This window comes from Carya illinoinensis, chromosome 5 (genome assembly GCF_018687715.1).
Source record: "Carya illinoinensis cultivar Pawnee chromosome 5, C.illinoinensisPawnee_v1, whole genome shotgun sequence".
In the NCBI taxonomy this organism is placed as follows: domain Eukaryota; kingdom Viridiplantae; phylum Streptophyta; class Magnoliopsida; order Fagales; family Juglandaceae; genus Carya; species Carya illinoinensis.
In genome coordinates this window covers 34,746,480-34,768,368 of record NC_056756.1, presented here as the reverse complement: position 1 = coordinate 34,768,368, position 21,889 = coordinate 34,746,480, and the positions used below count along the sequence as shown (strand labels likewise).

At 33.0% G+C, this 21,889-nt stretch overlaps 2 protein-coding genes across 2 annotated transcripts in view; both read left to right on the top strand.

The window, feature by feature from the left end:
- The first annotated feature begins 1,590 nt into the window (after positions 1-1,590).
- On the top strand, positions 1,591-6,812 carry LOC122311506 (dynein light chain LC6, flagellar outer arm). Its single transcript, XM_043126083.1, has 2 exons — positions 1,591-2,069; positions 6,414-6,812. The coding sequence occupies exons 1-2, from the start codon at positions 1,839-1,841 to the stop codon at positions 6,567-6,569; spliced, it is 387 nt and encodes a 128-aa protein (XP_042982017.1). The 5' UTR covers positions 1,591-1,838; the 3' UTR covers positions 6,570-6,812.
- Positions 6,813-20,324: 13,512 nt separating this feature from the next.
- Positions 20,325-21,889, top strand: part of LOC122311935 (mediator of RNA polymerase II transcription subunit 23) — a 44,094-nt gene continuing 42,529 nt past the window's right edge. Inside the window, exons 1-2 of the mRNA XM_043126714.1 lie at positions 20,325-20,593; positions 20,693-20,736. Of these exons, the coding sequence (XP_042982648.1) occupies positions 20,468-20,593; positions 20,693-20,736 (170 nt within the window). The 5' untranslated portion in view covers positions 20,325-20,467. The remainder of the gene's footprint in view (positions 20,594-20,692; positions 20,737-21,889) is intronic.

Here is a 21,889-nt window from a genome sequence, read left to right as displayed (position 1 = left end):
AATTATCTAATATCATCTAACTATTCAAAACAGGCCTAAAACTTTTCTCTTTAATAAATACGTAGAAATAGAAGGGGAAGCCTGAGCACTCAGTACAAACTGGCCTAGTAAAATGAGAGCGGCTACACTTTCCGAAAACTTGATAGATAAATCATCTTTTTATTTATTTTTTTATTTTATTTACACAATTTTTTAGTCATTTTAAATATTTATTTTAAAAAATAAAATTTATAAAATTATTATAAAATATTTTTTAATTATTAAGTAAAAAAATAAAATAAAAATAAAAACACAATTCAATGAAAATTTTCGGTAAATAGTATTTCTTTATTAAAATTCATTGTATGACCAGTCTACTTTACTACCTATAAAGAAATAATTCTACCAAGTACCTAGTACCGGCTACCTGGTCTGTCATAAAAAAAAATTTCGCCCTCCGGTGAGGAATCCTATGATTCCTATTGTTGCGTTGCAGTCTTCACAAGGTTTAGCCGTTAGAGGATGGAAACTCTAACGCCGCGTGGATATCGAGGTGAGTCTAGATTATCCGAATTAATTTGTAAGCAGTGATATTTTAAAAATTTTATTAAAATATAATATTTATATTTAAATCTATAAAATAGGTTAAAATAATTTTAATTTAAAAAATAATAAACCTGTTAAAAATTAATTTTAGATGAATAGAAGAATACTTACCGGTCAAACGAAGCCTGAGAATCATGTGGAGTGGGTAGATTTCAGAAAAATTTCTCCTCTCTTCTTCTGAATTTGGATAGTATGAGTTAAATTGAGATAAAAATTTAAAATATTATTTTTTAATATTATTATTATTTTATAATTTAAAAAAATTAAATTGAGATTTAAAAAAATTAAATTATTTATTATATTTTATGTTAAAATATAAAAAAATTATAATAATTAGATGAGATGAATTGAATTGAATTGAATTGAGATAAGTTTGGTAACTAAATCAAGCCGGATTTCTTTTTTGAGGCTTGTTATTTGGTTTTTCTCCATTTTTCTAACTACTTAACAAAAAACATGGCTTTTAGAGAGGAAAACATTATAATTATATATTTAATATAATGATGTTTATTCATTTTGAGTATAGACCATAGAGTTAATCTATTAAACGTGTCTTGTTAAATACTTAAATTAATTCATTTGACTGTGGTAAGTTCATCCCATACATTTACTTTTTAGTTTTTTTTTTTTTTCTTATTACGACAGGTCTAATAATTATTTTGTGAATGATTGTATTTGTATCCTAAATTTTTAATAAATAAACTAATAAAATTCTATTAGTTTTTAAAAAATATTTATATCTGTAGTTTAGATAGTGAGAAAAGATAAATGATTTTAAATAAAATATTATTAAAATATTAATTTTTATATTATTATTATTAATTTAAAATAAAAAAAATTAAATTATTTATTATATTTTATATAAAAATTTTAAAAAAATTATAAGAATGATAAGAAAAGAAAGTAATCCTGTTCTACCCCATATATACGGTTGCCCCAACGGTAGGCAACGACCTCGACCGTACGCAAAAATAACGACGACAGCATCAAAAGGAAAAGAAACGAAAGAAAAAGCGAGAGACCAACGCATTAACATTACATTCGAGACCTTTGTTTTCTTTTCCAGCAGTCTCCCATCTTTTTGCCCTGCACATTTTCTTTACTCTCTCTCTCTCTCTCTCTCTCGTTGCCCTTCGCTCAAACTTCCTTTCGAAGAGATGAAAAACTGAAATAATAGCCGCGGCCCGCTGATTGAAGAGATTAGAGGCTTAGTCCTCCGAGTTATGAGGGTCTGAACCAGTGAAAGGAAAGAAATGGATGGTGCACAGGAAGAGCTGGAGAGGAGGAGCAAGTTCCTCAATGGTTTAATACAGAAGAAGAAAGCGATTGAGCAGCAAGAGCAGCATGATCGCCTGAACGTGCGCGTTAGAGCCTGTGACATGCCGCTTCCTTTGCAGAACTGTGCCTTTCGCTGCGCACGTGACCAACTCGACTCCATGCCCGGCAAGCTTGACAGTAAACGCCTCGCCCTCGCGCTTAAGAAGGTAAAATATACTACTTTACTTGGCTCAAGTGGATTTTTTCTTTTGTACTTCGAGTTGGAGTTTAAGGTTGTGTGGATCAGTTGGATTTTAATTTGGGTTGATCGGAGATTCGGAGTAATGAAAAGTTCTCCGTCATTTTTCTTGGTTGAAACTGAAGATTTTTCTTAATTGATAAATTATTCATAGTCTAATCTTCTTATGTTTATTTATAATTCTAAGGTTGCCGGATTTATATTTATTCTTAGTTTTCGGTTGATTATATTAAGCTGATCAAGTGATCGAGTGTTAAAGGTCTAATTGCTTCGTAGTTTCAGATTGAGCTGCGAATGTTTCAGTCCTTCTGGTGATGAACTTGTCTGTGAAGGTTTAGATTCTGAATGATCTGCTTTGTTAATTGTGGTTATTTACTTTAAGGATTTGTAAGAACATTATGTATAGATGGTCCAAATGATAAACTGCGTGAGCTTGAGCTTAAAACCATTTTTCTTTCTTCTGTGGTCATTATATTGAGTACAAACTTCAATGAGTTTTTCTTTGATATTAATTGCGAGGAATGAAGTACTCCATTTGTTTTAGTGTCCAGCAAATGGCTTTTTAATTGTAACTTTATTTTAACAGAATTTGTTATTGAATGAAGTAACATAAGCTTCGTGCCTTGGTCTAACTGTTTACTGGATTAAGCTGAAAGCATGAATGAACTCACTCATAGTTGTACACTATTTAACTTTTAATAAACTTATTTAGATTTGCCTGTTAAATTTAGATAAATAGAGTACTGAGCAAGATCACAATTCCTGAACTACTTCTTATTAAGCTACAAGCAAAAAGAAAAAATAAATTCCTTAAATTTCAATTGTTATGATCTTCATTTTTTAGTCTAAGCTCAAATGGGTTGTCTGAATTTCAACCTTCAGAGTAAGCCAAAATGCAGGTGGCCGATTATGTTATTTGTGTTATTCTGAATTTAATCTCTAATTTTGTCTTGAGGATGCAACTTTGTCTGTGTTATTATTGTAGAATGCAAATATATTAAAACCATTGATCATTTCTGGTAGAATTTATGGGAGTATTACTGACATGATTCATTCCTAATTGATCATGTTCTGAGAGCATAAGCTTGGTACAGCCTCTAAAAATGTAAATAATTAGGCAACATTTGTTACCATAACATGACCTTTCTGGCTAAACTAAGAACTGTTTGCTGCTAACTAGACACTGTATGGGGGTAGTCAACCTTATAATTTTATCAAGGCAAAGGACTTTTTTCATGGCAAGAGATGTAGCAAGAGCAAGAGATAGATGTGTTGCCATAAGTGACAAAAGAGAAGTTGGTACAATGTTTTTTGTTTCCATTTTCTGTCAGCTAGACAACTGGTAAGGTGGTCAGGGATGTGGTTTAGGGTACATTTGGTAAATGAGATGAGATGAAAATTCACAAAACTTCTTTAAACTTCTCACAATTTCCATCCCAAACATCACTCAAACACAAAACACTTTTCAATTTCAAATCTTCTTCTTTTTTATCTAATCATTACCTAATCATTACAACTTTTACAAACTTCAAAACTAAAATTATATTAAAAAATTATATTCAAACAATTGTTTAACTTTTATAATATTTTTATTCAACTTTTTCTATCTCATTTTCCAAAACCCAATAAAACATCTTAGCTCAAACCATGTTACTGCTATTTATAGAATTCTAAGACCAAGTGTCCAAACGAGCCCTTAGAGTTTCAAGTTTAAAATAAAGAACGTTGAAAAAGGAACATCGGGCTTGCTTTGAACACATTTATATCTACTGATTTAGCAGATATATTGCTTTAGTTTGTAGTTTCTGAAATTGAAGGATACCTAAACTGGCTTGTGGTTGGGCTTTGAGCTAGATCTTCTATACATTTTTGTGAAATTGTGGCATGCATATTATTGTTGGCTAATATGCAATGTTTTGAATACCGTACCGGATGCCGTACCGGTCAAGGCATTAGAACAAAATATTTCGGTACCGATACCGTTTCGAGATAGTTGATATATGAATAAATTATATATACAAATATATATTAATTATATTCCAAAATAATAGTCTATATATGAATAAATTATACATAAATACATATATATATAAATTATAAATAGCCTGATTTGAATTAGGGGTCAAAAAATGAGTTTGTAGTTTGAAAAAATGAAAAAAAAAATTGAGACCGAAATACCGGCCAGTACGGGCCGATACAGGCCGAAATATCGGCCGGTATTTGGACCGGTACGAAATAGATAGAATTTCTGTACCGGTCCAGTGGCCGGTACAGCATATACCGGCCGTACCGGCTGGTATGGTACAATTTTAAAAACATTGCTAATATGTCCTTGTGTGCAACGGTTATGTTTCTCACACCTATCATGCCATTTTGCATCTCAGCACGGAATCAACTTTACAAAATATAAATTCTTTCTGTCTTCAGCTGAATGGGCGATAGCATTGTCAATCTCATGATCTGTAGCCTTATTGAGTAAGATTGGGCCAAGCTCTCCAGCTTACCCTATGTCGTATTGATTCATTTGGGTTCATGATCTGCTATTTCTTTAGTAAGCCTATACTGGAGATATAATTCAAACAAGATATGTAGTCAAGACACACAAATTGGCCAAAATTCAAGTTAGCTGAATGGTTGGTTGTTACAGCATGCTTCTTGTGCTTTTCTTTAGAGAGGAAAATGGTTGCGTTGATTTACTGAAGTAAATGCAAGGAGTTCTTTTTCTTAGCTTGGGACACATCATACCAACAGGCACAATAGTCCTGCAAGTCTCAGGTTATTGAGTTGGTATCTAATAATTCGGTGACCTACAATTCAATGAACACAACTATTCCTCTCTTCTTTTATTTTCTTTGTTTAAATCGGGAACTGTTCTTGTAGCATGACGGTGTGAGAACTTAAATTCCATCTTAGGAATGTTACAGTACAATATAAGATGTATAGTCTCCCTCACTAACCATAACCAGGTTTAGAATTGATAACAGTTGGACAACTTGTGAATTTGTGTCCTCTCTCATCTAGTTGAATGAGATGAAACTTCACTCGGGGTAGGTTGGTGACCTTAAAACTTAGAGCATTGCTACTCATAAGCCCCATACACCACACACCACATATTTTTTATTTTTCTAAATTTTTTTAAATTTTTTTTTAGATTTATTCTTTTTAAACTAATTTAATTTTTTTATTCATTATTCATATACTAAACATTTAATAAAATAAAAATTTAAAAAAATGGATGGTGTGTGGTGTATGGGCTTATGAGTAGAATTTTTCTAAAACTTAAGTACAACAAGTGGCCTTGGAGCAGATCCGAACTAAGTGGCCTATTTGATAATGGTACAGGTAGCAATTACCAGGACATTCTCAACACGTTATTTCTTTGGACATTGGTGAGAGATTTTAGTGATCTTAATGTTCATGAGTTCCTTGTATCTATTTTCCCTCTTCTTCCATACTAGATGTTTTTTCTTGTACTTGGGCCTCGCCAAAATTGCTGGCATGTGGATAAAATTCCTACTTACAGAAAAAAGAAAAAAGAAGGCAATTATCAGGACATTGTTGTCAATAACAGTTGGCTATCTTCTACTCAAGCTTAATGGTTGATCATTTTCGGTTTTCCTCCAGAAGCGTAATCTGCATCTCATAAAATTATTGGATTTTGTAGACAATGTTTGAGCTGCTTCTTTGTTGTAGTACCTCTTTTCAAGATTGTCTTAAAAGCAGCAGCAAGGGCACTTGACATCTTGATAAAAAGAGAGAGGCTGCATTATGTGTGTATGTAACTAGTCTTTATATTTTTTCCAGTCCTTACTAAATAGAAGTGTGGGACTGAGAAGCATGTCACAGACGATCCTTGATCTTTTCTAAAAGGCTAAGAAAGCTATACAGAAAATAGAATTTCATGACTCCAACCTGTACGTAACATGAATACATGGAGATAATAATGTTAAAATCGTAGTGATTGTGCAATAGAAGACTGATGCTTATGGCAACTAAGCTGAAAAATTCGACTTTATACCTCTTTGGAGCAGCTTATAGGACAAATTGCTGTTGAGAAGAATTTTGACTGGAACAAGGAGAGATAGGCCTCTTAACTATTCTAGTAGACATACTAAGGATGACTTCCAGGAATTTGCTCCTTGTGCATCTGTGTACAAAAATTTTTATGAATCCAGTAAGGCTACCGGTAAATCGCTGCCAGCTCTTCCCATTGATCAAGAAAATTTCGTTTTAGAATTAATCATCTAATTTTCTTCTTCTTTGAAAATCTTAACATGCCAACAGTTGATGATATTTTCTAGTTACTTGACAGGAATTTGACTCTTCATATGGTCCAGCTTGGCACTGCATTGTAGGAACTAGCTTTGGCTCATATGTCACACATTCCTTAGGGGGCTTCTTGTATTTTTCAATTGACAAGGTTTACATCCTTCTCTTCAAGACTGCGGTTGAGCCTTTAGAACATTGACAGCTTGAAATCTGAATGTATTCAACTGTGTGTTTTATTAAATCAAATACCTCCACTGTCAATTTATATGTGGGATGATAGACTAAAATTCATAAACAGCTGTATTGTCTCTTGTGGTCTTTCATTCTGTATCTATGACCCTCCTTAGTTTAAGTGCATAAGGGAGTGAGAGTTTGTTGAGATTAGTTGTACAGTATACTTGTGTAAATTATTGAAAATTTTTGTTATGGCCATAAGTTGTCATATTTGTCCCTCCCAATTCTGTCAAACTTGCCAAAAAAAAATGATACATACAGTCGTGGAGTGTGCTAGTGCCACACAATCATTTTGAAAAAAAAATAGAGTTTACTATTAAAAAATTTGTTTTTTTTTTTGCAAGTATGTCATGTATTTATTTATTTTTTTCAAAAGAATTGTATGACGTTTGCCCACTGTAAATATAATTTCTCTTCTACAAAATGGTTCTTCCACCAATTTTCCACTAAAATCCTAAAGAAGAAGTTACCACATCACTACATGCAAATTTAAATATAACCAAAACCATTAAAAAATAGAATAAAAATAGAAATAGGAAACTTTAAAAATAAAAGCCAACAATTTTCAAAACAAAATGAAAAAAATATAAATAACATTAAAAACAAAAAGAAAGTGCAAAAAATTAAAAGATATAAAAGGAAGGGCTATGGAGGATTTAAGAGTTCTTCTACTTATCATTCCTACATCATACATTAGGTTTGTATTTTTTTCCCTCATCAAATGTGTGGTGCATTGCTGACTAGAATTTTTCAAGATTTAATGAAAAGAAATTCTTAATATATACAGAAATTTTACAAAGTAAAAATTTACACACTAATGTGTTTTAATGTAATTCATTAGATTATAAAATTATTTTTTTGTCATAAAGTAAATCTAACATATTACGTAAAGCCATATTAGTCTTTAAACTTCTTATATAAGATTTGTGTATAGACTTAACATTTCTCTTTGAAAAATGAATTGGCCTGAATGGCCATTGAAAATTTTAAATTTTTCTAATTGTTTGAATTTATTATTATTATTATTATGATTATCATCATTATCATCATCATCATCATCATCATTCATTGTTTTTATGTCAAATTTTCTACAAAGAGAATACATTTCAAATCTTATAGTTTAGAAGAAGGAAAATGTATGCCCTTTAAGTTTGTTCCTTCATATTGACCGTTCATATATTTAATTTGTTTTTAAATTTTTCATTACTGAATAATTAAGGAAGTGACTTTTAGTATATTGGTATATATATATTTGTTAAAAATATTTAAATATGTTAAAAAATGTAGAAAAAATAAAAATAAAAAATGTTTATACTAGTCGACACGCTAGCAGCACACTAACACCACCCTTAAAAGAGTGACTGCCAAAATTTGTAGTCAAGGAGGATAATTTTTTTTTTTGATAATTAGTCAAGGAGGATAATTAGGGAGGTTCATGCGTGTATCAAATCACAAAAATATATATACAAAGAATTAAATAAAAAAAGTTTCATGTGCAGTGCCAACGGGTGCATGAGGGAGGTGCAACCTCCCTCCCCCACCCCAAGCCACTTCGCATGGCCCGATCCGCAAAGGCACTCCCTCCATCACCCCTTCGGCTTCCTATATGGGGTTGTTGGTCAAATATCGTATGTCTACTTGGTATTAGTATTGATGTGATGCAAATAACAATTTACGAACAGATTTTTTATAGGTAAACTTAATACTAAAAGAAGCATCATGTCAACATCCATAAATAACAATTTACGAACAGATTTTTTATAGGTAAACTTAATACTAAAAGAAGCATCATGTCAACATCCATAAATACTCAATACTTGGCATCTATAAGTCACATGTATGCCATGAGTAGAAATAATTAGAAAATAAATTAAAATGGCAAAAATTTCATTTCAAAAATAAAAATAGTTATTAAAAATTTATTTTGATAATTAAAAAAAAAAAAAAAAAAAAAAAGAGGAGGGAACAATTACCATCCCTTCCCACCAAGTTGAGGTGTAAGCCTTGGGTTGCAAACCAACAGAAGCACTCGTCAATAGTTTGAATTTGGTTTGTATATATTTAGTTCAAATTTGGTTTATTTGATAAATGAGTTATTCATGATCATTAGTATTGATTCAAATATTAAACGAGTTAAACTTGTATAATTATTTTAGTTTGCTTTGATTTAAGCTCATGAACAAAACTTATATAAACTTGACTCGGTTCATTTTGGACTCGTTATAATACTCATAAAATGTGTGTATATATATATATATATTCTTACATATATTCTTTTGTTGTATATACTTTAGATACTTGTTACTCAATATATAACTAGTCTACAAAAGAATAATATTGAGTATAATAATGCATTAAGTTCACAAAAGAATTCTTGAGTAAAATATTATATAAAGAGTAAGCAACTGTAATTTGATTACAAAACTCTTTTAGAAGGAGATCGTAGAAATTTTGGAAAGTACAAGATAAGGATTAGGATATTACAATCTATACTATGTACTTCTCTTTTGAAATTTGAGAGGGCCTATGTTGTAGGGACCATACTTTTGTTCATGCATGGTTTAACTTAGCCTTTGAATGTTTTATGTAAATAGTTATGGATAAGTAGTTAAGTTTGGGATTAACATTCTGATACTTTTTGTATTGCTTAAAGAAAAAAAAAAATTTATCCGTAGCGATATTACATATTATTAAAATGCATGCTAGATGCATTGTATGTTTGTATGTCATGATCCGGAGTATGTAACCTTGTATTACTTGTCCTGACGCTTCAGAATTTACCAAATCTCAAACGAAATTTGGAGGCGTCAAACAACTTTCTCAAACTTTCAAATAAAATATAAAAAATAATACAACTTTTTCAAATTTCAAAATAAAAATAATATTAGTCAATTGAGATGAATTGAGTCCTCTTAAGTTCATGAATAAAATGGTAGCATATGTCAATATGCGTAGTTTGACACTTGTACTCATGGGTTTCTAACATGCAAACTTTTGTCATCTAATCCAAACTATTAACCAAGTCTTTTACATATTTTGATTGAAATATAAATATTTGATTATCTAATTGTTTAACCTCTAGAACAATGAAAGAATGTAAGTTAACCAACCATGCTCATTTCAAATTAATTATTCATTTGAAACAAAAAGTCAGGAGCAAGTGCAATAGTGGAGAACCCAAACACAATGCAACCTACATAAATTTGGGCTATGGTGATTTCATCCCAACCTTGATAACAACCAAACTTTCCTGATGAATAGGGTTCCATCTACTCCACTTCTTAAAAATGTTTCTTTTAATAGGTAAGTAGTAAGCCTCTCATACCAAGCTTTAAAGAGCTTGTTTCAAACCATATAGGACATTTTTCAATCTATAGTTATGGTTAGGGTACATAATATCCACGAAGTGTTGGGTTGCTCAACGTATAACTCTTCGTAAAGGACTCCATTAAAAAAGATACTCTTTTGCATCTACTTGGTAAACTTCAAAACCTATATGACAAGTTATACCAAGTATTATCCAAATGAATTCAAGCCTAGCTACCAAGGCAAATGCTTGATCAAAATCTACATGTTCTATTTGGATATAACCATATTGCCAAGTAGTTGAGAAAACCATCTTTAAGCATATGGTTATAACTTGTCATAATACTTGTTTCTCCCATGCTAATTTCAGAGAAGCAGTTAATGAGGCATGGAATGATTCAGATGTGCGTAGGGGTATTATCGGTTTGGTTACTAAGTTGAAGAAAATGAAAGTGGTTTTAAAGGAGTGATACTGTCGAGTATTCGGGTGCACATAGACAAATATTCAGGCATTAGAGAATTGGATTGAGAATTTAGAAAGCCAACTTTAGGTTGGATTCTCGGAAGAAATTGACTCAGATTTAATGGTACCTAAAGAATAGCTTGCTATTTGGCTACAAAGAGAAGAAATTAGACTTACTCAATAGGTAAAGCTTAGCTGGATGGAAAAAGGGGAGGCATCAGCTCGGTTCTTCAAGACTTATGCTTCATTATCTAAGCTTGTTGTGCATGATATGAGACTTTGGGATGGGACGCACTTGACCACTTCAGAAGCTCTTCATTCAGGTGTGTGGATTTCTTTAGTTCTTTTCTTCGGGTTAGACCACAAAGAGATTTTCTAGATTTGTTAGCGTATGTGCAAAACTCTATTTTAGAGAAGGAGAATGATTGCCTCCTTCAACTTCCTTTGATCCAAGAGGTAAAAGATGCAATATTTTCCATTTCAATAGATAGTAGTCTTGGCCCTGATGGTTTGGCTCTAAATTCTATAGAGCATGTTGGGAGATTGTTGAAGATGATGTGGTTGCTTCAGTTAGGGACTTGTTTAGTGGGGTTTCGATGCCTAGATTCTATTCGAATTCTTATATTGTGCTCATCCCAAAAATGCAGCAACATATAGGTTTTGATAAATTTCGTCCTATAAGCTTATACTCTATCGTTTATAAGGTATTTTCAAAAATTCTGGTTCGAAGTTTGTCTCCCATTCTGAGCAAAATTATCTCCCCTGAACAAGGGGCTTTCTTGATTGGGCGAAGCATATTTGAAAATATTACATTGGCCCATAAAATGATTCAGATGATAAACAAAAAGGTTCATGGGGGAAATATTCTTATTAAAGTGGACATGGCCAAGGCATATGATAGTATTGACTGGGATTTCTTATTACACATCATGAAATCTTTTAGCTTTTCTTTTCGATTTTGTGATTTGATCAGGCAGTCTATCTCGACTACGTAGTTCTCTTTGGTCATGAACGGGTCAGCTAATGGGTTTTTTCCCAGTGGTCATGGCCTGCATCAAGGAGATCCGTAATCCTCATACTTGTTCATACTGGTTGAAGAGCTTCTATCCCATTTGTTAAAGCATAATTTTGAGATGGGGAAAATTGTCCATTTTCTCCCATCCCTTTGGCACTCCCCTTGTCTCCCATTTATTTTATGCTGATGATATTGTGGTCTTTACAAATGGTGGTCAGGCTTCTCTTCAAGCTATTAGAGATGTATTAAATTGTATGAAAACTGGTCTCGTCAGGTGGTGAGTAAGGATAAGTCATCTGTTTTTTTTCCCAAATACGTTACTGCTGCTCGAAAAAGAAACTTGGTGCAGTTGACCTCTTTTTCGGAGGGTTTTTTTCCGGTCAAATACTTGGGTGTTCCCCTTTTTAGTGGATGGTTAAATGTATCATACTTTGAGAATTTGTTGAATTGTATCCGTGGTTGGTTGGAGGGGCGGCAAAACAGGTTCTTGTCGGCTGGTACTCATCTTCTTTTACTGAGACATGTTGTATCGAGTATTCCAATTCATTTGTTTTCGGTTATATATGCTCCTAAGATTGTGGTGGCATCTTTAAATAGTATTATTAGTAATTTGTTTTGGGGTGCCTCGAATGGCAAGCAAAAGCGTAAGTGGGTGGCTTGGCGGAAGGTTTGTTCTCCAATCTAGGAAGGGGGTTTGGGTTTAAGAAAATTTGAGGAAGTTCAATCTTCATTATTCATGAAGCTTGCTTGGAACTTATTGACCTAAGATTCTCTTTGGGCTACTTTCTTCAAGAATAAATACTGTAAAGGCGAGCATGTGACTTTGGTGGATAATAGTAAAGGCTCCCCACTTTGGAAATGTATCATGGCTATGGTTCCGAAGGTCCTTAGTCATGCTTGGTGGCGAGGATGGACAGGTTTCCTTTTGGCATCACCCCTAGATAAAATCAGGCTCTATTATGGAGTCTTGTGAGATTATTGCACATCTAGCTTTAAAGATAAGGGATTGTAGAATTCAGAACGGATGAGATGAGGATTTGTTAAAAGAATTGGTGAGGGAGACAAAATTGAAAGAAATTCTAGATTGTCTAGGGGCACATAAAGAAGGTGCAGATGTACTGATTTGGAAACCGGTTTTGAATGGTGAGTTCTCATCTAAGTCGGCTTGGGATTGCATCTGTGTTCGTGCACTAAAGTCTGAATGGGCTTCTTGTATATGACATTCCGATCTTCCTAAGAAATACTCAGTTACTATCTGGAAGGCTTTAAATTTTAGCCTTAGTGTTGATGCTTGTATTGGAAAGTGGGAATCCCCCTAGCTTTCAAATGTGAGTGTTGTGCTCAGGGATGTATGGAAGATCAAGACCACGTCCTTGCCATAGTGACGATTGCCTCGGCTATTTGGAGACAAGCTTCTCTATTCATGGGTATGCCATATGACCTAAGTAGATCCTAGAAAGCTAATATGGAGATATAGTTTTGAAGGGCATCTCATACATCCCAAAAAGGTATGTTGTTTGGTCTTATTCCTATTATTATAACTTGGTCCATTTGGGTTTAGAGATGCAAAGCCCGCATGGAAGGGAAACTGAATAATGTGGATACTTTGTGGGGGTCAATAAAAGCTGCAATAGCTTAGGTTGGTTTAAGATTGTGTGCTAGCAAAAGGTTTAAAGATGGGGATGAAAATTTTTTACAAAATCTCTGTATTCCAATACAAGTAGTTATTAGACTGCGTCATTACCTTGTGAAATAGAATAAGCCAAGTGTGAGATGGTTTAAACGTAATGTGGATTGGAGTTCTTTGGGAAACCCTGGTCAGATGGCACATACAGTTTAATCAGAGATGATAAGGGTCGTCTGGGCCTTTGCGAAAGATATGGCCGTTGGAACTAATACTGAAGTTGAACTACGAGCTTTATATTATGGTTTATAGCATTGCAAGGATCTGACATTCAAAAAGTCAAGATTGAAGTGGATTCTTTGTTAGTCACTAATTGATTGGTAAAAGGAAGATGTAGCATATGGTACCTTGAAGATTACTGGGACAAGATACAAGACATTCTCTCTACTTTGGAAATTAAGATTATGCATGTCTTTAGAGAAGGTAATGTAGGAGCAGATTTTCTATCTCGTTGGGTTTCGGATAAAAAATCTAGAACATGGGCGAATTTCAATGATGTTCCACACAAGTTTAAAGGGATATTGAAAGTTGACAAAATGGGCCTTTATGCCCTCAAAAGTTAGTCTCATGTGATGATGTTTGCTTCTCTTTATTTTTATTTATTTATTTATTTTTGGTTTCATTGGATTATTGTTTATCTTTGGTTATAGAGTGTTAGGTTTTTTATTTTTTATTTTTTAATTTTTTTTAACACTTGGATTTTGGGTGTTCTTTAATTCTTATCTTGTAACCCCCCAAGTGTTTGGCTATATCACGATATTCCTCCACCATTAGTGAGGGTATTTGAATAAATTTGGGAAGGGATCACTCTTGAACATATAGCCCCAGCTCTTTCAAATCTTTTTTTTTTTTTCAAAAAGCATTTTTACTGCTTAGATGATTGATGTTGTTTGTAGAGGAGATCATACCTTACTTCCTGTAAAGCTAAATTTATACTCACTAAGTCAGTGAAGTGTTACTTCTAGCAAGTAGTTACTTAGGTCCCATTTGAAACCTTTTGACTCCACCTTATCAACCAAAGGATTTCATAAATTAGTTTAAACACTCCAGTGTAGATAAAAGAGTTGCACTAGGATTATTCCTCATCCCAGTAATTGGGATTGTGATAAAAATAAAAGACTCATGCATGACTTAAACTTAACTCATAACATACTCATGTAACAGATGACATGGCATTTGTATAACAGATGAAAGTGTAACATATGTCATAGTATCTGTGACATTTAACAGAATAAATGTGTAATAGATAATATTGTAATGGTAATAAATGACATGGCATTTGTGTAATAGATATACGTGTAATAGATTACTAATGATGTGCCATGGTATATTATAGCAATTTTAATAAGTGTAAGTGACGTGAATATAAAAGCAATAGCAGTCTTACCTTTATACATCCATACATATACCAAAAATAAGTTAGAGACTAATTTACATATGTGTAGCATATGTAAAGTGAAGCGTAAAAATTCAAGAACTAAAATGAGATATTTTCTAAAATTAGAATATCTCACTAAACACTTACAAAACTGGAACTTACTAACTTATAGTTAAAACTGCAAAGTTACCCATCTACTTGTGGAAGATTATGATTTTGTCCCTAGAATAAGGATTTTGCATATAAATTCCAAAATTTACTAAAATTTATAATTTTTTCCTAAATCCAAATATCAACTCATAAAATTTTAAAAAAATCACAACCATGAGAAGCATATCTAGGCTGAAACACCTGTAAGCCAAAGACTTGATTTTTGTTACAACTTGACCTCCTAATATACTAACATGCATAAACCGATTTTACCACTCAAAAATCATGTCCTTAGTTCTAAAATTATGCTAAGACATCAAAATACACATTTCATAAATACTTAAACTCGTCATATCAAGGAAAATACCAAAACATCAATGTTAGGTCAAAATGAACCAACCGTTGATGTTCTTTGGTCTAACGCTTACCAAATCAACTCCAAGGACCCTAGAAGTCCATAAACATTGTCCTAACATGTTCATCATTCAAACCAAAGTGATAACATGCTTGATTAAAAACAAAAATAGCAAAATACATCTCAACACAATCTGCTTGCACTAAAACACTAAAACCAAATATAACATGCTTTTGACTTGAAACAAATTGACTAGACCCTAAATATTCATACAATAAATCTTCAAGTAACAATGCCACGCATCTCACATTCAAGTTCTAACTTGATCTAAGCATTAAATCTTGCATGACATGGCAAAAACTTCATCCAAACACATCGTCATACCCGTGAGCCTCTAGATTGAGCTTAAGCCAAACTTTTGCATATTCAACATAATTCTAACAAAGATCTAAACTATAAATATTCCAAAATACACTCCTAACACATAGATAAAAGCATTAAAAAAATCATATACGAAGATCAAAGTCATAGGATCAAGTTTTTAGAACCAAAATCACAACCTAAGCCAAAATAGAAACTATTTTGAACCATACGGTTTCTATCACCTCACATTCACACAAAACTCATTTATAAAAACACTAACATACTATGAATCCATTCTCACTTTCATATAAACATGTTAACACTTCACCATAACAAGATTTACCCATTATTTCACCAAAAACTTCACAAGACTTTTAAAATTTCACACAAATATCAAAATTGTCACCACTGAGACCTTATTATCATCAAACTCAGCTTTCACCAATCAAAAATCCATGAAAAAGTTTCCAACACATATCAAGTTATGACCTATGAAGAGGAACAATTTGTTGCAGTTATGAACAAATAATCATTAGGAATCATGGGCATTGTAAAACACTTGTAGAATCAAAAATTTTAGACTATATGGTCTACTTTAGGATCTTTGACACGATGTGCTATTGAAGAACTAGTCATGGTTGTAAATGAAGGACTTATAGAATTATAAGAACATAATAAAAGAACACCTCTTCGAATTGGATATGCAAACTGCTTGATTGGAACATCATCGCACCCATGTGATAGATATAAATAAGAATGAGGTAGGCTATGAGAGGAAAGACTTTCCTCATCAGGAGCGTTATCCCTCCCTCCACCCGACCACCTGGATGGATCAAGAGAGCTTAATGGAGAGGATGTCATGCAATGAAGCTGAGTCTAGTTGTGTAGTTGAGGAGCGCGCCATATCCATTGTCATTACCACGACATTTGGAACATTGATGTTGTCCACTCATTGAGGATGACTATTTATTCAGAGGCACATTCCCAATAGCAATGAAGAGGTGGTCAAGCAACATATTAACCTTGACATTTCAGCAACATGGTGTATGACTCTAACAACGGTGTGCTATACTATCTGCCACAACGTACCACTTTAGTGGAGCTCGACTCAACACCGCCCACATCACCTAGCAACTATATGTCTAATGACTGATAGTAGACTTGGTGAGTGTTATATTCTCCTTTTGTGTTATAGTAGTTATACTATGCATGTGAATAGATTTCGAGGATAAAATATGTTTTTAGGAGGAAAGGATGTAACAGTCAGCGAAAAAAACCCAATGGCACCATCCTAATTCCTAACTGAGGGATTTCCCAACCCATAGCCACGGGTAGAGATCAGGTCCAAAAGACCGCTAACCCTAACTTACAGGACGTAATAGTGTGTACAGGTAAAAAAAAAGTGAAAAATGACTCTAAATGTTTATTGAAATTTTTTAAGCTTGTATGATCTTTCAAAAGAAAATAATAGTTGATATATGATATTTTAACTATATGGTGTACTGCTTTCTGAGTATTAGACTCATTTTTATGAACGTCCAGATAATGATGAAGACGAAGCTGTGGAGTAAGACACTACTCGGGAAGGGGAGACAGATGCCTAGTGGTAGCCTAGGGTTAGGTCTTTATACGAAGTTGGGTTATTTTGGTTGTTTTGTAAAATGGTTAGGGCATGTATGTTGAGATGAAGTATGTTGAGTACCGAGTAGATGTTTCTACCCGGAAGATGGTTGTAGTTTTAACTTGTAATTAATGAGACCGTCTTGTGTTTTAACAAATAAGATATTTTGAACTTTGAAGTATGAAAGAAAATGGAAAGGTCCCTTTCCAAATTTTTAGTATGTTATTCAGGTGCTTTGATAAACTGTTGGTTTATTATTTAAAGAAAAAAAAGGCAAGACGAAGTGTAGTATTATAAAAAGTTTATTATTTAGGGAGGGATTGTTACAATACTAAACTTTTAGTCTATTATATTATAATATAAGTACATTATTTTATAATAATTAACATATATTTGTATAGTATTAAATTTTACTATAGTTTATATAAGTTCTAAATTTTTATATGAGTATATATGATCAAATGTGTAAAAATGTATTTACAAAAAGAATATATATTATAATTTATTATGCTAAAAATGTATTTATCATATATATATATATATATATATATATTATACTAGTAAAATGAAAACGTCCAAGGGACGTTTGCCTGTGGAGGCAAAATATAAATGTAAAACTTTTCTATGAAAGCAAATAATAGTATAAAAGAAAAACATAGCAATTATATTAAAACAACTGTATATCTGAAAAATTGGAACATAAAAAGTTATTTCCTACAACAATAATAGATTGTGGCACCCGAAGACATGGACCATGGTCGAAAGCCTGATGTACAACCTTCATTACTAAATCAACAAAAAATGATAAAAAAATGTATTTATTACAATACAACATAAATGTTTTGGTATTAAAGTTGTAATAATTTAAAACATAAGAAATTACTCTATTTTAGGCAGATCTCCATGCATACTATGCAAACAGTTATCAATCATAGTCAATTATGTTTTTACTTATTACTTTAAAAATACAAGCATGTGAAGTTCTATTTTGTGGGTGATTTTGTGCTTGGATACATGGAGGATCTACAAAACCTAGTTACAACTGTGGGAGGTACTGTTTTGAAAAGTAAAAAAGAGTTATCTTAATTGATCCAAGAGGTTAGAGCAATGTACAAAACACGTTTGTCTAGTTGGGTGAGACAAGATTTTTAATAAAAATAATATGATTTTTTACAAAAAATTAATTAATGCACTACATTGAATCACCTCTTTGTGAGGTTTGTATTGCAATGTTTTCCAAATATGACAAATGCTCCTACATGATATAAATTTAATGCTTTTATATGATCAATAGAAAAGTAAAGAATATAAATGTAAAAAATTCAAAATATGGTAAATTAATACAAGTTATGAACAGTGTGAGATTTATTTTTCTTACTTATCAGACTATTTTAATTATTCCAAGCTAATATATTTTTAAGAGATCACAACTGTACACCACATTACGGACATAACAAATGTGATTAATTTTTTAATAAGTTTTTTATTCAAATTAATTCTTTAATTAGTGGAAGTATTTGTTTAATTATGAAATAATTTGTTTTAAATTTATCGGATTTCTCGTTGGATTTATTTTATGATTTTTAAGTTGTGAAATTTATTTTGATGTGCTTTATTAGTATTAATTATTGTTTTACATTTAAATTGCTATTTGCTTTAAATTAGTTTAATGTTGAACTTTAATTATTTTATTTTATTAATATTGAGTTGTAGTGTTTTTATTTGGCTCCTATTTATTTTTTTATTCTGCGTTTTTCTTTTATTGGACTCTTCTATTTTCAGACTGGGCCTTTTTTAGTGTATTTTATTTTTCTTTTGGGCCTAGCCCAACCTGTGAGCCTTCAACCCAGCCCACTAAATCCTTCCAAACGGCGTCATTTGGTCCAACCCTTAGGGCTTCTTCATCTCTTCTTTTCTTCTCCTTCTTTCTCCTGCATGTCGTTGTTCCTCCACCTCCTTTCCATTTTAGTTTTCATCCCCTTCTTCAATCCGTGCACTGCTGCTTTTCTCTCATTCTTCATTTTATTTCGTTTCTTTCTTCTGTTTTTCATTGGGTTGCCATCTGCTACGTTTATTCTTCCTCTCCATTTTATTTTCGATTCTTCCCCTCTGCAAGTCAGCGACGGTTGCTGGGAGTTCAAACTCGATTCTTCCCCGCACTCTCAACCCCACCATTCGTGAGCAGAAACTCCCTCATCCCTAAGTCAATGACGGTTGTTGGAACCAACGGTGGTTCCATCATGACTTCACCAAAGGATCCTCTCGCATCAAGGATTCACGCCATGCACGGCAACCTCCACCCAGCGTGAAGCCATGATGGAACCACTTTGAGTCTCCATTCCACAGCCACCTCAACACATGGCCTCAACTCTATTTTCTCATTTAAAAACAGAACAAAAGTTTTGCTTTCACACCATGGATCTCCATCGAGCCAGCCCACATCGGTTTCCTTAGGTATCCAAAACCGAAAAACACCTAGCACCACTCGGATATGAAGTGAACAACCAATGCAAGGAAGCTGATGCCATGGACAACCTCCCGTCCAAGGTCTGGTCTCTCCTGCTGCCCAACTGCCACGTGTAGCCCTCGTCGCTCTAAGGACCCAATGTTTCCGTCGTAGCGCGCACCACCCTCAACGCAACATCTCTCTTTCCCTCCGCATCGCTATGTTTTGTGCAGACTGTAAACATAGTAGTGTAAAAAATAAACATACAAGATACACAGAAACGGAATGAGAATTTACTGTTCATTCTTGTAACAATGAAATAGATGTTTATTATTATAGAAGATATAATATATATATATATATCTATATATATGAAAAGTAAGTTTATATTAATAACTTAATATTAATATTTATATTTCAGATTAAAATTTATATGTTATATTAAAAATTATAAAATTAATTTTATGTTATATCTAATGATATATTAATTTTCTATAATAAAATTAATAGACTTGAATTATAAAATTAAAATTTCTTGTTACATTAATTAGAAATTTAGCATAATATATATAATATAAAAATTATATATAATAAAAAAAATTATAAATATATATTGGTCCGGTTCGAATTAAACTGATTGTCAAAATAAGAAAATTGTTACAACACCGATTTAGAACCGGTTTTAATTTTTAAGAACCAATACGTTAGCTGTAATGCTCTAATAAAAGGTCATAACTATATAATCTATATTAATAAAAACTAGTCAGTAATTCAATTAAAACTCTATTGAAATATTATAAAGAGAAAGAACTTTTTCTTTTAAAATAATATAAAATCTCATATACCATCGATTTTTATCCTTATTATATAGGGTATTATAGTACCGACCTCCTACAATTTGAACCAAACTGGTTGGATTCAACTGATTTTTTAATTTTTTTTACACCCGGAGCCCCGAAATATCAGCCCGACTTCCTTGTCCACTCCACCACCACCATTTCCTTCAAATCACTTTTCACCTCTCTCATTTCAGTCGCCCTCCGGGTGTCCCCCTAAGCCCCGAGAGTATCCTGCATGAGAGAATGGATCAAACCCAACATCAGCGACCCGTTCAGGCTTCGGCTCAAGCTCCGGCTTCGGCTTCTCGGGCCTACCAGTTCCACCCTGCCCGTGCCGCCATTGTTGATCTCTTCGACCTCTACTTGGGAGTAATCATCCTGTACCAACTTTGTTGTTTTTTTTCTTTAATTTCAATTTTCTTTTCTTTTATCTTATAATTAATTAACATTTGGTTCGTTATATTGCAGAGAAGTAGCCGTCAGAAACCTGAAGACTCTAGTCGAGAACCTCCGTAAGTATACACATATAGAATGCGTCTCATGGCGCTTGAGTTTGCATATACCATTGTTTAATTGTACTTGTATTCACTTCCTGTAAAATGAGAAATTCTATACAATTCTCCGCCCGGGATAGCTCTATTCTTTTGGTTCATATGATTAGTTTCTCTAGTTTGAACGTAACTTTAAAATGTAAGGATCTCCTTGGGACCGTCAGTCAAAGGTCATCTCTTTTGTCTCCGTACATGATCAGAGTAGGGTTTGAATTTTTATCTAGTTTTAAGATCTTTTAGGAATCAGGAATTGGGGAAGAACTGGTCTAGACTACGGGTAGCTGGGAGCACTAAGGAAAAGAAAAGGGGTAGCTGAAGGCTGTAGAAGGTCTAAAAGCCAGAGAAAGGATCAGAAATAATTAATGTCGATGAGGCGTGTTGAGCAAATTTGAGTGGTAGACATGGGAAGACAGGGAAGGCATATGCCTGGAAGGTCATGAAAGCACATGGTTTAATCCGACGGGGGCATGTGCCAGGCATGAGGAGCAATGCAATGGTTGTTGGGAGCCACAAGCTATCTTGTGTAATTTGCTTGGAAGACGTATGCTCTTGCATATGCGTCATATCACGTGGTGCCCTAAATTTGTTTGCTAGAAACTAATGGGCTATTGAACCCATTTTTAGTCGCTTTCCAAGTCCATATTAGTTTGTTAGTGGTTTTAGAATTAGTTACTAGTTCCTATATATTACTTACTAATCAAAGTTATTAGCTCCAATACATTAACGAATTCTTTTAATTGGGTTAAAAGGGCTTGATCCCAAAACTTGCATAATTCAATGGATTTCAAAATGAAGTTATAAAAAAAAAAAAATTATGATCCAAATTTTGTCCCTAAGGAGGTAGAATGACCTCAAAGGCCACAATTCAGGAATCATGGGATCCACTCGTAATGGATGCTTTAATGGGTTTTTCAGATTCTTGACTTTGCTTGGGAGGTGCTTGTTGCTCTAAATCTTCTTGAAGCTTCTCCTTCCAAGAATATACAATGAACTCACCATTGATTGTAGGTTTCGAACATTGGATAGGAGTTGAAGAAGGTGGAAGATTTTCAGATTCTGTTTCTGTATGGTGACTGGGGTTTGGAGTAGGAGTAGTTGAGATAGGAGGGATGGT

What these genes read in the sequence shown, in the direction of transcription:
- LOC122311506 (XM_043126083.1), top strand. Translation starts at nt 1,839, where the DNA reads ATGGATGGTGCACAGGAAGAGCTGGAGAGGAGGAGCAAGTTCCTCAAT. An exon ending in TCGCCCTCGCGCTTAAGAAG is followed by an intron (nt 2,070 to 6,413) that starts GTAAAATATACT and finishes GTTACTTGACAG; the next exon opens with GAATTTGACTCTTCATATGG.